Genomic DNA, 16,970 nt, shown 5'->3' with positions numbered 1-16,970 from the left:
AACTCAGCCCTAAATATATAATTTAAAATGTTGAAAATATAGTTAGGTTAAAGGTAAACTTCTCTGCAATTCTTCTTTTCTGAGCTCCTGAATCCTCTTTCAAGAGTTGGTAGATCTTTGTGCCAGGGGTGATTGTATTAAAAGCTGACTAAACCTCCTGCAGATACAAAGACAGTAGCAAGCACCCAGTTAACTTTAGCTATATAACTGCCTTTCAGGAATTCTCTTACTCCGACCCTGGTGTGAACAGAGCCCTGGTGTGAACAGATAGGTGTTATTGCCTTACTCAATACATACTTAAATTACTGTATTTTAAGTACTAGAGAAGTGACTTCCCCCCCTTGTTTCAGATGAGCAGTTATGCTCCCTTTTTAATTAATCTTTAGGGGGGAAAAGGAAAGTGGCTTAAGCTGTAAACAGCTTTGATGTTTTGGGTTACTACTGCGCTTGCTTTGTGTACACCCTGAGGATTGTCATCCTAATAGTGAATATTCCATTACATCTCAGGGTTTTCAAGTCAGTATTCTTACTCTTTGTTTCCACTGCAGCTCCAAGTAGCTGATTAGAACAGCCTACTTAAGGCTACTAATAACTTCTTTTATGAGCATTGTGTCTGCACTGTATTGGAACAGCTTCATGAGTAGCTCAGCACCAAGCCCAAGATACATAAGCTATTGCTGGAATTCAAAAGATTATTCTTTTTTCATAAAAGAAGTTTGAAATAGTAGTGAGAAGATAACCTCTTCCCAACACACAGCATTTTTTCCAGTTATCCTTAAAGTACATACAGTAACACGATGATGTTTTATTCTCCTTATAATGTGATGTTATCTTTGTGTAACACCCAATATAGCACATTTTTCTTTTCCTTTTTTTCATTTAGAAGCTAACTGTATTCACTGGGTCTAAAACACGTAGCAGTTTCACTGGAGTAGTAGTAATTTAGACTACTCCAGGATAAATTGATGCATATGCTCATCTGAGGTGATAAAATGTGTGAACTTCCTTTCGATTCTAGGAAACTGCGTGGAGGTAGGGAGGAAAAAAAAAGAGATTGCAAAAGTAGGACTGAGACAGAAGGAGAACATGAGTCAGAAAGTGTGAGTCAGCATTGCTGACTGAACTGTTCATCAGTTTGTTAACTTGCCGTAGAAATTGGTTTGTGATGTTTTGGGAGGAGAAATAAAAATGTGCTTTTTCTGAGCCTCTGCATAGAAATATGCGTTGTCTGCCAGTGAAGATAGCCAAGTTGCTTCTGAGTCAGTGTGCTCCTTTCTTCTGACTGTTCTGGTATCAGGTTATGAATCTGAGTTGGAGTGAATGCTTCTGATTGTGTACCTCTGCTGCAGGATGCAGGAAAATAGGAGAAAATACATGCAAAGAGTGAGTAAACAGGAGTGAGACTCTTTGGAAGAGGCTATGATTCGCTAACTGGAAATAAAAGTCTCAGAAAACTGGCTTCCCAAGTTTTGTATCTGAAGTGGCAGAATACTCTTACAAGCTTGCTTGATGTAAGGAACAGTAAATGTATTAATGTAAAGAACACTTTGCATTGTCTGCAGGCTTTGATCACACATAAAGGCAGCAGCACAGGAACTAGTCTGAAACACTGGAAGAGAACATGACAGCACCATGTTGGAGAGATCTGCTGCTTACCCATCTAATAGGAAAAGTAGTTTTGGCAGGGTGCTAGGGCTGTGTTTTAAGGAACCTTATTTAAGTTTTCTGAATATCCATACATACCCTGGTGATGCTGGAGTTGGTGGTATGATGGCATTTGGGAGCCGGGTGGGTAACAGTCCTCTGTGATAACAGCTGAAAAGTCAGCATGCCTGTAGCTGTGTTATACAAAATAAAGATTAGATTTTTCCTTCCAAATGAAGTTCCAGCAGTTGCTGATTGCAGGGTAAGGAAATGTGCAGTTTTACAGCATACAAATACAGAAGTTGTGTTTATTTCCACTAAGATGAGGCGTACTGAAGCAGTGGGAAAAAGAACATTGCCCTTACATCTTGATCCTTACATTCAGAAGAATGGTACAGCGGTGGGATACTGTAATACTGTAATGTTTATCTGCTGTTACTTTTCACATGAAGTGGTAGGAAACTTTTTTACTCTTTTACTCTGTAAGCTGAACCCAAATATTGTACAACTAAGTGAATAAAGTAGTCATCAGTTGTTAAATTACCTGTTGTTATGAATGACTTGCCTTCCCTCAGATTCTTCTATGAACTATGTGATTATACATCTCTTGCTTGTGGTTCTCTTCCCTGTCTTACTTCAGATGACTGTCCGTGATCCCTCCATACTCTGTGTAGCAGGTCATTGCCTCCCATTGGGTTTTTTCTGTTCCAATAGTTCACAGAGTTGTTGGCCCACCTCAAAGTTAGCAAGCGTGCCGTGACGAGAGAGGACCAGAAGGTTCATCTGTCCTTTGCAGTTTTAAAGATTTTCCCCCCTGCTGCCCACTTAATACAGCAACTGGGATTTGTATTGGAAGGCGTTGGGAACAGGGCACTGCTTCAGTGATGGTCACACAGTCATAGTTGTGGTGCGCCAGTTTGAAATAGTAAAACCTCATTCTTGATGTCTAGTAGATCTTAGCTCTGATTACTGTTGTTTTTTGGTTTTTGTTTTTTGGTTTTTTTTTAAGAATATCACTGCAAATTTGGTATTTAAAAAAGAAAATCCCCCCCCCCTTTTTTTAACTACTTGAGAAATTATTTGCAAGCAGCTAGCTGTTTTTCCTAGCTGGGAAAGCAGAGCAAATAGAAAGTGTAATCTAACCAGGCCTGGACTGAGAGAAACATGGTTTCCTGAAAAAGAAATGTGAAAAGAGGATATAGAAGCATGGGAACACACGGTGAGGGTGATGGTGTGTTATTGAGGGACTAACGCAGGTCCTTGCTTGTGTACCAAAAAAATCTCCAGTCTCTAAATCTAGCTAAAAATTAGTAAATTAGTTATTTGAAAATGGTAGCAGATGGTATTCATGGAATTGGCTAATAAAACCTAGTGTTTTAAAAAACTTTCAGTCAGTATAAATGAGTTTGAGTTTTTTAATTTACATTTTTTAATTAACAGTTCCTTAGAGGGCATGCTATTTAAGACATTTGAAGAGGACATGTAGACATACATTTCTCTACTGCTTGTATAATGTAAATGTGTATAAATATTTTAATTTGAACAGATTTGTTTACATATTTGGAGTCTGAATGCACCAAAATACAATTGCTTTCTTCATATTCGTTTTGATAAACATTTTAATTCTACTTTACAGAGTAGGAAGTGTAAGACCTTAAATATACTTATTTCTGATCATTGTTTTAATGGGAAGCCTTTAACCAGTTGAGCAGATTCAGCGTGAAGTGCTAAATCCATTCTTTTGCCAAATAGGTGGGATGCTTTGTAATCTCAAGTCTGGCTCCCTTGATCCAGACTCTGGAAAGAATTATACTTTGGGAGTATGAAAAGGTGCCGAAGCTGAGGCTTTGTCAGGCATCCAAACTAAATGCTCAGTCAGGTTATTTTGTTTTCTGGATTTATAAGCTAGAATGTGCAAAATACAAAATGAGTTTGCAGTTGGCCTACATCTGTTGGAGTTTTTTCCCTAAACTAATGTGGGAGATGTGAGGAGATCGAGATACTCTCTTTCCCTCCTGTGTGGCTTTCTTGGTCTATAGGTTCATTTTTCACGAAGAAATGGTGGAAGGTGTCTCTGTGTTAGAATTGGAAGGCAGTTTGCATTTTGGCCTGTAAGTCAGATGAGATGTGAACATGAGGTGATGATTTGCATTTACAATTCAATCTCTGATGTTCTAAGGTTTTAAAATTTTTTCAAGTGACATCTGAGAAGTCTGTCAATTTCAGTGCAAGAAGCATCTTAAAGATAAAAAGCTGTGTCCACTGAAACATGAAGAAAGTTCTTAACCCTATATGACCTACAGCAAATTGCTGCTTTCTGATAAAAATTCATATGCTTGGTATACTGCTTTCCTTTTCCCCTCATCAAGGAGAAGCCAAATGGAAAGCATTAATAAGGTGTTTGGGAGACAAAGGAATAAGTAAAAAAATCAGAGAAATTAAGCAAACCAGATTAAAAGGGGAAGCCAACAATTGTGCATGATCCTGTTGATTTCATAGTGAAAATGGTGTCTCATTTTATAACCATCTTGGAACAATGCTACTACTTGCCCACCACCACCATTTTTCATTGTGAGGTGTGTTTCAGAAACTTTTGATGTATGTATTGTAGGGAAAATTTGAAAAATAAATGTATAGATTTACTCATATATACGTCTGTCACTGAGTAGCCTGGATTATCAACTGTCTTGAAAAGACCAACCACACAGGCCTATATACCAAAAGATTTAGGACTTTGAAAATAAATTTAAACAAAAGCAGAAATCCAAACCTCTAATTTTTTATACAGTTTAATTGTAACACTGTTTTGGCAGTCAGTGAAAAAGGACACAGACCTCTAGTTAAAGAAGTGGGTTTATCTTTAGTTACATTTAAGGCAATAGAATAGTAAGTGAAATAATACAGCAGGAATAAAACAGTGCCTCTTCTCTGCTGGTGTGACAGTGGTACTTTTGTTGGACAACCAGAGATCAGGGCCGTAGGCTGCATTGAGAATATGACCTTTCCTGCAGTGTGAATGTGAAAGCTTAGCTGAGTGGCTGATGGTTACAGTTGAAGCAGAGCTGCAAACGCTTCAGCTTTTGAGAACTGTACATTTTAGCTTCATAAAAATACATGAATCTTAAAATTGTGTACATAATAATCAAGTTGGATCCCAGAATGGGAGAAAATAAAGGTATGTAAATGTTATTTAAAATTGCTGGTAACAGTGTAGTGGTAAAACTGCTGGATTTTGACTGCTAGGCAGTTCACTACTTCATAATGAAGGGCAGCATTTGCCTCTTGGTGTGTTCAACAATAAATATCTAGTAATTGCCAAGTATTGAGTTAAGAGATTTTAGTTTTCTACAGAAGGTGATTTTCTTCGAGAACCCCCACCCAAAAATGACAGAATATGAAGCTGAGGAAAGATTTTGGGATCTCATCTAGCTTTATCCCAATTTTCTGCCCCAAAATGGATGCAAAAACCAGAGCTAATGTTTTTAAAGCTTTCGGGTAATGGAGAGAGGAGGAGGGTAGGAGCATTGATGATTCTGTGTAAAAACCTCTCCAGTCCTATTTCATGTCCCCCTTTTTCTTGTTTTATTTGTGCGTGTTTGCATGTGTGACTGTCAGATTTAGAGCAGCAGCACTCCACTGTTGTTTCTCAAATTCCTCCTTCAGGGTTCTTCTGTTCTGGTCAGCACTTAAATATTCGTCTCATTGACGTGATTGTTGCTTACCACTCCTTAACTTTACTTGGATAAATGCACATTGTAGAGCCTAAACCTGTTGTTTTAAAGCTGTAGACAGACGCTCTTTTCCAGATCCAGCTGTTCACATTGAAGGATGTGTAGTTTCTGTCTATTTGCTGTTACCATGAATGTCTGATTTCTCACCAGTTCTGTCCATGGAGCAATTTCAGTGCTCCCAAGTCTTTCAGACAAAACTGGCCAAGGTACTGGTTTTGTTTGATGGCTTCCTTTTAAGCAGGTTCAAGTGATTTTTTTTTTTTTTTCTTGAAGTGAATTAGGAAAAACAAAAGCTTTTGGCATAGCTTCAGGCTTTTGACAGCTATTTTTGGCATAGCTGTTTGCAGAATGAGTTGTCTGTTTACTGCTTTCTTGGGCAAAAATAGTGTTTTGTCATCTCTCTTGAGATTTAGATCTGAATACAGAGTCTGAAACAGCATTTGTATTAATATTGAGAATTTAGAGCTTGGGCACAGTGGTAAGTTTTGAGTATTTGTGCTATATAAGCAATAGTAAAAATTACTCCATTGCATACTGATTTGTAAAACAAACAAAAAACCCCAACAAACAACAAAAACTCAAAGCCATAAACGTCACTTAAATAAGCAAAGAGGGCATGCCCATGTAGCATGGATAAATTAAGCACGTGACTTGCTTTTGTAAAGCTAGATTTTAAAGATAGTAATAAAATTGCTATATAATACAGAAGGCCTTTTTATAAGGGGGAAAAAAATCTTTCAATTTTGTATTTACATTTACAGTTTGACTAAACTAAGAATCTTTTTCTAGGGCATCCAAGATGGATCTCAAGTGTGCTCTGGAAGAATGTTCAATGGCACTGAACTTATTTCTAAACAATAAGTTCTCTGAAGCCCTGGAACTGCTTCGTCCATGGTGAGGTCCTGTTACTTGCTGAAGTTACTATGAAGCGATAGGGTAAAGTATGCTGTCTGGTAGCTGCAGATTAATTTAAGGCCTCTGAAGATAGTAGTTTTAATTTATTCCCTTCTGTCCAAAAGCATTTCTTAGTATCATTAGGTTTTAGCAGTGCACTTGTTTCTCCTTAAGACTGTTGCAAAACCTGTTAATGAAGCACTGGATTGTTCTCTTGGTGTTTATCATTCAAGCTGTCTTCCCTTGTGCAGGGGGGAAAACAGCGGAGCAAGACCTTATCCAATGTATCTTTGGTCAGAGAATTTGTACAATGGAACTAGTTTTGACAAAACAACAAAACTGGAACAAAACTCCGGAATACTCTGTTGCTTTTTATGTTATGTTGGAGTCACAGTAGTGTCTATCACTGAAACCCACCTTTTGATCTTCTGACTAGTTCAGCCTGTTCCCCTGTTGTCTTTGCTCCACTGAGAAGAAAAGCATGGCAGTGCAGATGTAGGGAAATAAAGAATACGGAAGGGTTCATAGCGTAAACCTGTGTTACCTGTGACTGTGTGGTGAGGCAATGTGAGTGGCTGTTCTTTAGGACTGGGATCTGAATCCTGTCCGCTGCTCTTCTCCTGTCTGTCTCAAAGATGAGGTTGAGGGATGTGTCAGTGAGAGGTATCTGTAGCTTTTGTTAGTAGAGTGAGGTGGAGTTCTTGCTCTGCATTTTGGTGATAGTAAGACAGGATTAAGAATGGTGGGTTGGTGGTGTTAGGTCAGTAGTATGGACAAGTAGAAGAATACCATTAAATGAAACCTTGGGAGGATGGCACATCTACGATGTGTTCGCTTTTAGCGCTGTGGAGAGCTCAAGCATAGGGGAGGTAGGCAGGAGTAACAGCTTTTCAAATTAGCTATACTTAGACCCAAGCTGTCCTCTCTGAGCACTGTGAGTGTTATTTGTAATAAAGCAATGCTTTGAGAAAGGCCTGCACTTCTATATGCTAAAAATATTTGAGTAGTATAACATACTATGTTCAACACGCAAGAATTATGCGTACCTGTATTACTAAATACATGTGCACACATATTACCCAAATTTTTTTGTATGGTTTGTATATATATTTCATTTTGTGTTGTAAAAGACACCCCCCCTTGTTTCATATAATAGTGTTTTTATGTACAGTGTTTTAGTTAATGTTTGCTACGAAGAAAAAAAAATATTTTGATGCTTTGGGTCCCTGGCAGCTAAGACTTTGAGCTTCTTATATAGCGTATTCAGCTAGTCTGCAAAGGAGGACCTAGCCTAGCAAGGAAACAAAAACCTGCCTCTAAAAAAGAAAAAGCCCGATTGTTTTACTGAAAAATAACCTTTTAATGGAAGTTAAACTTAAGTCATTAAATAATGTAAAAAAACCAGGGGAAGTGTTGATATATTTAAGAAATAAACACAGCCCAAGGCTGTATCTTCCTTGACTCTGCCGAAGTTTCATGTCTTCAGAACTACATTTGACAGGTGGCTCCTTGATTTAATGGGAAGAAGAAAAAGTTGAGGGAACTGGAGAAGATCCAACAGAGGGCTAGCAGCGTGGCTAGGAGGCATATGAGAGACACATGACTGATTGAGAGAGCTGGGTTTGTTTTAGTTTGGCAAAAAGAAGGCTTAGACGTTAATCTAATAGTGGCCTGGAGCTATTGAGGGAAAGTTGCACAGACAGACATCCTTCTGCATAGTGGCAGGTGATAAAACAAGAAGCAGTCACTACAAGTTGAGGTTTAAGAGGTTCAAACTGGACCATAGAAAAAAGTACATTGATAGTACAGTACCAGAACAGCTGCCACAGGGGTATGCAGTCTTCATTTTCTTGAACTTCTCGAAACTTGTTTAGACAAAACCTGAGTTTGTTTGACATAATGTTGCCAATAGTGCTGCTGCAACTACTGGTTTGAGTATATGAATGACCTCCCATAGCCACTTTCCAGCAACAGGGGGTTTTGAGGTTGGTTTTTTTTTGATTGTGTAATTATGTTGTGAAAGCCAGGCTGGTTCAGTGTAGCCTTTTATGCAGGACTGAACACGTGTGTACTGTTATATGACACAAAACTGATTTTTGTGTCTTTGGATTAAGAGTAATGTTAGAAGAACGTCCTTAATTCTTATGTTAAAGGAAAGCAGAGGAATGAGTATTTATGTCAAGGCTTAATTAGCTAGATTGAATAGATACCACCCACAGACTATAAATGGGATATAATTAAGTGTAAATGTTTGTGTAACCCGGTTTGAATATTTTCTGGAACTTGCTGCGACAGTATCCTGTGGAGGCAGAGGTGTAGCGCCCAGGGGAAGATGATACTTGATAGGTTAGGTTCTCATTACTTTCCTACTTTATTCTTCTGTCTTTTTACAAACTAATGCAAGTGTCTCAGCATTAAAATTTGTATTGTAATTTAAAATTTTGCTTAAATGCACAAGATTTGTATGTTTGCCCTAGGTCTAAAGATAGTATGTACCATGCCCTCGGGTACAGCACTATTTTAGTTATGCAGGCTGCTATGACCTTTGAACAGCAGGATATACAAACAGGAATTTCTACAATGAAGGAAGCTTTGCAAACCTGCCAAAGGTAAGCCCAAGCAATGAACTTTTGTAAGGTACTTAATCCACCAAGTGTTCTTTGTAAGGTGTCCAGCTGTCTATAAGCTTTCAAAGCAGGCTACTGTCAGTATGATAGTGATCTAAATTTGGAAAAGTGGAGTAAGTCTCACTATCCAGTTATTATGGGTGAGGATATATTTCCTAGTGTTGCAGAAACAACTGACTTGTTGGGTCTAGGCATGTATGGCCTCTAAAGTCAATTAAGTGGTTGATTGGCTATGTGGACCTACATGGAAGCTGACACTATACATGATTGAGCTGCCTGAGCTATTTCAACCTGTGAGGTTTTATTTTCCATAGTGATCAACGATTTAAAAACTCCATATTTTAAATTTTCTCTTTCATCATGAAAATACTTTTTTAAAAAGCAGTTTTCAAAGATGGGCCCAACAGTCTAATAGAAAAAAGCTTGTACTTTGAGTTTTTTTCTAAAACCAGAGCAATTTTTGAATTAGTTACACATGTTAAGTGTTCAGCTTACCTTAAAAATAAAGGGCTACTATTGTCATCAAGAATGGTCTGAACCTTTTGCTTCTGGTCTTGCTTGGGTAGAAATGAAATAGGGTAGAAAATAAAAGTTATTAGTGACCTTTTTTCTTTTTGTTTTAGATTATTTTAAAAAATAGAAAATTAGTTGTTGAAGCTAAAGTGCTTAATATGCCTCTGACAAAACCAGAAGTGACTGCTTTATTCTACTATACCGGTTCTTCATACACTGGTTAGGCCATAATTTATCATGAATAGTCTCCAAAGATATTACCTCCAAATGTTGTTAGTTTAGACATTTAACATCACCTCCTTAGCAGTGACAAATAAAAAAAGGAGATGGGACAACATTATCAGATACTACCTGAAGAAAATAAATGGTCACCAGTTCCTGCCTCTTTCAGGTGTGCTGTCAATTTCATCTGAACTGTTTAGTATGTCTGAAAATTAGGTGCACCCTTGTACTTCAGATAGTTTCCATAAGGGCCTCCATCTCTGCAGGATACAGACTTTTTACGCATAAGTGCTCTGGTCTAGTTTGTCACAAAAGTAATAAAAATGCAAGATAAGGGTGATCAGACACTCAAAGGTGAAGAATTGTCAGAACTACATGTGCCTTAATTGACCATTTTTTGGTATGCATTACATTAACATCCTATTGTCAGGATCCTGAGCTTTTCAATGTGCAGAAGTATTTATAATTAATGACTTCCTGGCTTACAAAGTACATTCTTTTTCTGAATGCAGAAGTGTTTCTTTAGCTTCTTCATAAAGCTGAGTATTCTAGTACAGCATTCCAAAAATGTATTTGTTACTATTTACAAACAAAACTAGCAATTTATAACGTGGACAGTTGAGATCTGTTGAAAGCAAAATGTGACAGTTTTGGCATCATATCTGGCATAAAATGCTGTAAAATACTGAAGAATGTATGCTTTCATTTATGTTGAAAACAGAGCTCCTTTTGGTTATTTTTTTTTATTTCTAATTCAGAGTTCAAGCTTAGGGAACGTAAGAAAATAATTCATAAAACTTTGAAGTCCAGTTCAAATGACTGGCCTGGCATCAGTGACACAGCTGATGACCACTGCAGCTGGTCAGTGGAAGTGAAGTGGAAGCTGTTGTACACTTAAAGTAGACTAAATGCATGCTTGGACTATCAGTTAAGGTTGGATTGCCTAGATACGTACAAGCGGCCATGATTAGACTACTCAAAGAATTGCAACTATTGGCAAATCATCACTTTACTGAGAATGTCTATAAATTGTGGTTGGAAATTGTTATGAATTAGAAATAATCAAGTTCAAGTTTGCACTGAAATGTTGTTTGTGCTGTGTGGCTTTTTCTTCCATGCATGACTGATTTAGGTTCAGGAAAAGGAGCACAGTGGTGGAATCCTTGTCCAATCTAGTTTCTAAACAGTCAGCGGAACAGCTGAGTGAAGGCAAGTGGTTTATAGTACTATTAAAATAGCAAAATGAAAAAAGCTTAAAAACACCATACTAATTTGTAGTAATATGCTTAACTCTGTAACTTGACCAGTGTCTTACAATAAAAAATAAAGAAATCACCTGTATGATATTTTTTTTGAATTTGAATGCAGAGCTTGTGAAAATGGGGGATTCAGCTGAATTTATTTTTTGTTTGGCTCTGAGTGTGTATGAGTTAAAGGAATACCTTTCACAACACATTGTAGGAATGAAAAGGGATTTCCTTTCCTTTTTTTTTTTTTTAATACTTAAGACAACTTCGAAAAGATTAAGAACCACTAATGCTGCAGAATACATCCCTATCATTAATTATATTGAAATCTGAATATATTGAGTTTTGTGCTTGTAGTTTTGCCTTAAGGTGTTTTGGGAAATGCTATCAGTATATTGTTCATGGCTGTGAAAATGCTGATCTCCTATTTCTGATTTGGGCAGAATCAAGTATGTATTTTTTTCTAACCTGACACAAAAGAATCCTGTTTAACACCAGGCACATCAAACTCACAAAGAGTGCACTGTACATAGAGCAGCCTTGTGCACGCGGCTGGCCTTGCAGCATGAGTGTGGAGTAATTTGTGTCATGTGTGTTAAGTCAAGTATAATTTAGTGCTGCATGAGGACACAAAGTCTGCCTGGGTCTTTTAGTCTGTTAAGCATGACTTGGTCAAAACCAGGACTTAGGAAAAGCCTGAGCCACAGTGAGTTTACCATTCATCACTAAAAGTTTTTTCTAAGACATGGGGGGAGGGTTGGAAGGTGTAGTTGCTTGGGATCAATGGAAAGTACAGGAGATCAGCCAGCCAGAATGACAAGTAGCTTTTGCCCTAGGCTGAAGTCAGCTCTGGAGATCAAAGCTTTTGTCTGAGGAGAAGTGAAACAGAAGAATTCTGCTGGGATTTCTGCTACAGCTATTATTTAGCAGTTATCAAAACAGCAACAGCAGAATCCTGCTTTCTTTTCTTGGCAGCATTTTATTTGTTCCATTGACCTCAAGAAGAGAACTTGACACTAACTTTGCTGACTAAATAACTTTTCTCTCTTATATAGAGGAAATGCATGCTGAAATCTGCTATGCTGAATGCTTACTACAGAAAGCAGCTCTCACCTTTGTACAGGTAAAGTAAATTATTTTGTATCTCTAGCAGTTTAATGGGAAGATGTTAGTACTTGTAAAACATTGCTCCTACAGTAGATAACTGTATTTAAAACCCAAACTTTTTCCTAGTGAATGCATGTTATTTCACGGCAGTGATAGAAAATACAGTAAATACTGTGCTACCCAGAAATCCTTCTCTTTGTTTGTATGAATAATCAAAGATGTTATTGATACCCAGGAACCAAAAACCTAAGGTGTGTTGCAGTCTTGCACAGATGGTATGTTTGAATGACTTGCATCACATCTGATGATGTTCAGCACTTGTTTAGAAAGATTTTCAAGTATGAGGAAATGTCTTGCTTGAAAGTGAAAGTCGTTTTTTTCACGTGAGGACAGTATGTTTCTCATCTAACAAAACTTCAACTGATGCACACTTATCTCCAATTCAGTATCACTCTCTATGCACTTTTGACATGGTGTCAGGAACAATACACTAATGAATGAGTGTAAAATGAGCATGCCTTAGCGTTGCTGAGGTAATAGTGCACAGAAAGATCTGGTGTTTAAGTCTTGTGCTTCTCATTTAACTTCTGGTTCAGGGACTTCATGCTACAGTGTTTTCAAATTCGATTTGCAATTTGATTCCTGAAAACAGGAGGTGTTAGACATACTTCTTTTATGTATGTGTGTGTTAGAAATGTAAAATACATTCATTAAACATTTCTAACAGATATGCTTCAGATAAAAATTACGAGAAAGAGGCAAGGCACAAAGATACTAAGATCAAATGGACCTAAAATGTTAATCTGGCAAAGCTTTATAAACCACTTAATACAGTACTTTCACCAGAAATGTGAGGAAATATTATTAGTGGAATGCCAGGCCTTCCTGGCATTTTATTTTTGATGGCTAGTACATTGTGGCTTTACTTTCATTTTCCTAGAGATTAATAAGGATATATGTCGGGTAGTAAATGTGGTTACTATTGATCAGCAATGGGAATTCATCTGTTCAGGGGATTCTTCGGTTTGTTTTCTGCCAGGTTCTGGGCTCACTTGTGTGTCATATCGGCATGTCACAACTTTCTAAAAAGATCCTGCAGCACCATCTGGTGGACAGCTTTCTTGTTTCATTTATATGCATTGGAAATTCCATTAGAAGTAACTCGTCACTTCTTTTTTACCCCCTTCTTAGAATTTTTAACATGCACCACGGAAATGTTTCCTTGACTACTTAAAGCAAGTGTAATGTTCAGTCTTAGAGATGAGTCTGATAACTGGAAAATATTTTTAATATTTTGATTATTGTTAATTTAGAGATAAATGTAAATGTAGCTGGAAGATTTTTATGTATGTGTTATATGTTACAGCTCAAAGCACATTTTTGTACAATTACACTTTTTTCTTCCAGGATGAAAATATGATCAACTTTATCAAAGGTGGCCTCAAAATTAGGACGAGTTACCAAATATACAAGTAAGCCATTAGAAAACAGTTTCAGTGTTGGTATAAGCAGGTACAGTTGCATGAATGCCTCCAAAATAAATATTTTTATAGCAATCATAAAAATTATACTTCATATAATTTCTAAGTTTTCCCTTCTCTCCTTTTTTTCCTGTATCAAAAGAGAATGTCATCAAGTGCTACAGATGACTCAGGGGAACAAAAGCAAAAATGAAACTCATTACCAGTTTGAAGGAGGAGTAAAACTTGGAATCGGAGCATTCAACTTGGTATGACTTTTTAAGACTACAGAAAGGCCCTTGGGATAATTCTGTAGGATTTTTTTTTGCAGATACAGTACTGTAATCCTGCTTTAAAAATTACACATTTGCAAAATGGAGATACAGACTCTGAAGATTTTATACAGTATGAAAACAGCAGTGGCTTTTTGTGTGCATGCTTCTAGGATCTTTCTACTAACTCATTCATAGTTGTGTTTAATTCTCTTGGACTAATTTATGTATGTATTTCTTGAGAGGAAAAGCAGCTACATCTACCTGTGTGTAGCAGGAACATTTAAAATGCTGATGCTGTTAGTTACAGGATACCTGGATTGACTGCTTTTATCCTCACACCCCCACGTATACCATTCTTTTGCTTCAGTGGCATACTGTAGGTTGGCATAGATAATTAAAAATTCAGAAGAATGAGGAGAATGAATGTCATGGCAATGGTGAGAGTTGTTTTTTGCTGGTATATTAATTACAATCATTCCAGACTAGAGCTGGCCAGTTCCAAGTATGGTCAGAAGAACTCGGTCTGCACCTGTCTGTCTTTAAAACCCAGACAACTGGTAGATGTCTGTGTTCATAAGTGCTCTCACCTTTCCTGTTCTTCATGAAGTCTCCTCAGTAGGAAGCTTAACAGAAAAAGTCTTTGCTGGGCAGGATGTACTAGGGTCAATTACCTTCTTGTAATGCTTGTTGGAAAGGTGGTTGTGACCTTCAGAAGTTTTCTGCTGTGTAGGATGTAGAGAATGCAGTTACAAAGGGAACAGCAAGTGGATGTCATAGAGGGCTAAAGTATAGGAACAGTAAGTTAGTATTTCTAGAACAAGTATTCTTGCTGATCTGCTAATTCAGTGCTCCCACAGTACGAACAAGTAGAATTTTTGTGATACTATTGTCATTTGGTTGGGAGTAAAGGAATATGACAACTGTAGATTGAGTACTACTAAAATAGATAATACTTTAATTGCAATTTACCTACAATTTTCTAACAACTCTGATCAGATGAATACAGAAGAATCTGTCACAATCTGAAGAAGCGCAGCTGGACTGTCTTGCTGTTTCCATGCTGGATGATCAAAAGTCTGGGTTTCCCTGAAGGTGTAGGCTGATTGTATATTGTTGATCATGCATATCTATTTTCAAGTTCTTTTGTGTTTTACTCTTTCATTAATGTTTAATGGCATTTGATATAGTAGCTGGCATTTTTGGTTTTAGTTTATGGTAGTTTTACCTTTTTTAAAAATGTATCTAAATATTTATCTTACTCTTGCTTGAAATGTATTTCAGATGCTGTCACTTTTACCTGGAAGGATCCTCCGACTTTTAGAATTTATTGGATTTTCTGGCAATAGGGTATTGGATCTGATGCTTGTTTTTTCAAAGTAGTCTTTTCTCAGATATGACTTTAAAACCATTCAGTCTCTATATTTCACACTAAAAGTATAATGATCTATATTTTTAATTGGTTTTTTAGTTCTATTAAAAGATGAGAAGTGGGGTATATGATGCAGGCATAAAAGCATGTATGGTGATGTTCTGATCTTCAATAACCATGGGAAATGACCAGTCTGCTTCAGAGGGGGGGTTTCAAATTGTGATTTCCTTTCCTTTCACTGATCCTTAAGGAGAGGAAAGGAGAGGATATCAGCTTTCTTTCCTAGCCTGTACAGTCAGAAATTAATGTTCTTCATACCAGTAACCAAGGGGAGTCTCACAGTTTTACACTTTTCTGCCCACAATTGCAGCCCATTTCTTTGGGAGTAGGAATTTCTGAATAGCATGTGTCACTGTGGAATCTGAGCGCATATTTTCTCATCCATGAAAAAGTATTTATAATCATAGCCTTGTTTTTATAAACCTAGCCTTGTTTTTTAAGTATCTTACAGCCCTTTAAAACTCTTTCTGGTACCCAAAATAGATAAGAAAAATAATACAAAAAACCCAACAACCCAACCAAAGCAATCCACAGAATTATATGTAACTGAAGTTCAAGTTATTAGTTACATGTCATCATATGGTTTTATCGCTGTTTGTCCACAAATACGGTTCTGCTAATTTAAAATTAGATTTCAGTAGGGACCTGTTCATTCTCTTTCTTCCTGTGAAAGACCTGGTTCAGGCTGAAGCTTTTCCATAGTGCACTTCTTTGCCTTGACTGAAAAGGCAATAAAAGCTGAAAGGAAAGAACAAAGAACTTTAGAGTATCACCACATTTTTTTATGGTGCTTGAATTCTCCTGTAACTCATCAAATTGCTGTGCGGTAAAACTTCTGTTAAGTTAATGCTTGTTTTGAGGCAAAACTGTTAAAATCTGTTATGTTTCTGTAGAGCCACTGCTCTTGAGCAGGGAGGATCTGAGCTCATCTCAGCACGTCAACAACAGCTTGTCAAAGCTGTCATGCAAGGGGCATAAACTGGAAAGGGTGGGAAGAAGTTTGATATGTTGAGCTGAGTAAGTTTCCTTGAATCTGGATTCCTTTTTTCAGCACACACAGATTCCATTGTAGTTTCTGGAACCAGTATCTAGAAGTTGGTGTGTTGGTATGTCTAATACTTTGATCAGAACCTCAAAACAGTGGCTGACTTGATGGAAGAGAATTAAGGATAACCAGGTGTTTCCATGAAGGAAGTCTTGCTGACAGGTAGCACTGGAACAGCTGAGAGAGGTTCTCACTGAACCTAGATTTAAAGACATTATTCTAAAAGGCTCATAGCCAGAAAATCATAGGGAGGGGATGTAGATCTGTGTGTCTGCATGGTCAGTGCGGTGTTCCTGTTTTACCAGAGAACTGAAATGCATGGGTAATTTTATGTAGCTTAATCTTCTCTTTGCCGAGTGCTATCAGCTGTGGCAGAACTGTTTTGGTAGAAGGCTGTGTTGGATCTGAGATAAAAGTGCTGTTTTACAAAATATCTGAAAGGAAAACTGAATTTGGGGGAGCCAGAAACTATTAATGGTAACTCTGTATACTCATAGTTAATTCTGCATGTCTTTGTGATGCTTCTTAGGAGCTGGGCCTCTGCCAACTACGGGAAGGCGCATCTGGCAGCAGTTTGAGGGCCATTCTGTGTACTTTCACCCTGTTGGTTTATCATACTTACGTCTCCTTAATCCTTGGTGAGACCCGCTGTGAGCTGTTCGGTCATGCTATGCATTGATAAATATTTGGATTTTTTTGAACTCGGTTTCAAAACTGTGGCCAATTAGCTTTGTAATAGGAGATTACTGTATGCTTATGATATGAAACTAATATCT

The 16,970-nt window shown here is 37.4% G+C and overlaps 1 protein-coding gene across 9 annotated transcripts in view; it reads left to right on the top strand.

Annotated features, from left to right (window-relative positions):
• TTC39B (tetratricopeptide repeat domain 39B) overlaps positions 1 to 16,970 on the top strand; it is a 75,181-nt gene that overhangs the window by 41,625 nt on the left and 16,586 nt on the right. For all 9 annotated transcript variants that reach the window (XM_055698617.1, XM_027807871.2, XM_027807866.2 and 6 more), the window contains 8 exons: positions 6,165 to 6,269; positions 8,747 to 8,878; positions 10,764 to 10,840; positions 11,934 to 12,001; positions 13,393 to 13,457; positions 13,609 to 13,714; positions 15,002 to 15,067; positions 16,724 to 16,832. In XM_055698617.1, coding sequence (XP_055554592.1) covers positions 6,165 to 6,269; positions 8,747 to 8,878; positions 10,764 to 10,840; positions 11,934 to 12,001; positions 13,393 to 13,457; positions 13,609 to 13,714; positions 15,002 to 15,067; positions 16,724 to 16,832 — 728 coding nt within the window. The remainder of the gene's footprint in view (positions 1 to 6,164; positions 6,270 to 8,746; positions 8,879 to 10,763; positions 10,841 to 11,933; positions 12,002 to 13,392; positions 13,458 to 13,608; positions 13,715 to 15,001; positions 15,068 to 16,723; positions 16,833 to 16,970) is intronic.

The sequence above is a fragment of the Falco cherrug genome, chromosome Z (assembly GCF_023634085.1).
Source record: "Falco cherrug isolate bFalChe1 chromosome Z, bFalChe1.pri, whole genome shotgun sequence".
In the NCBI taxonomy this organism is placed as follows: domain Eukaryota; kingdom Metazoa; phylum Chordata; class Aves; order Falconiformes; family Falconidae; genus Falco; species Falco cherrug.
Note: the sequence above shows the minus strand (reverse complement) of the source record. Positions and strands in the feature narration are given on the sequence as shown.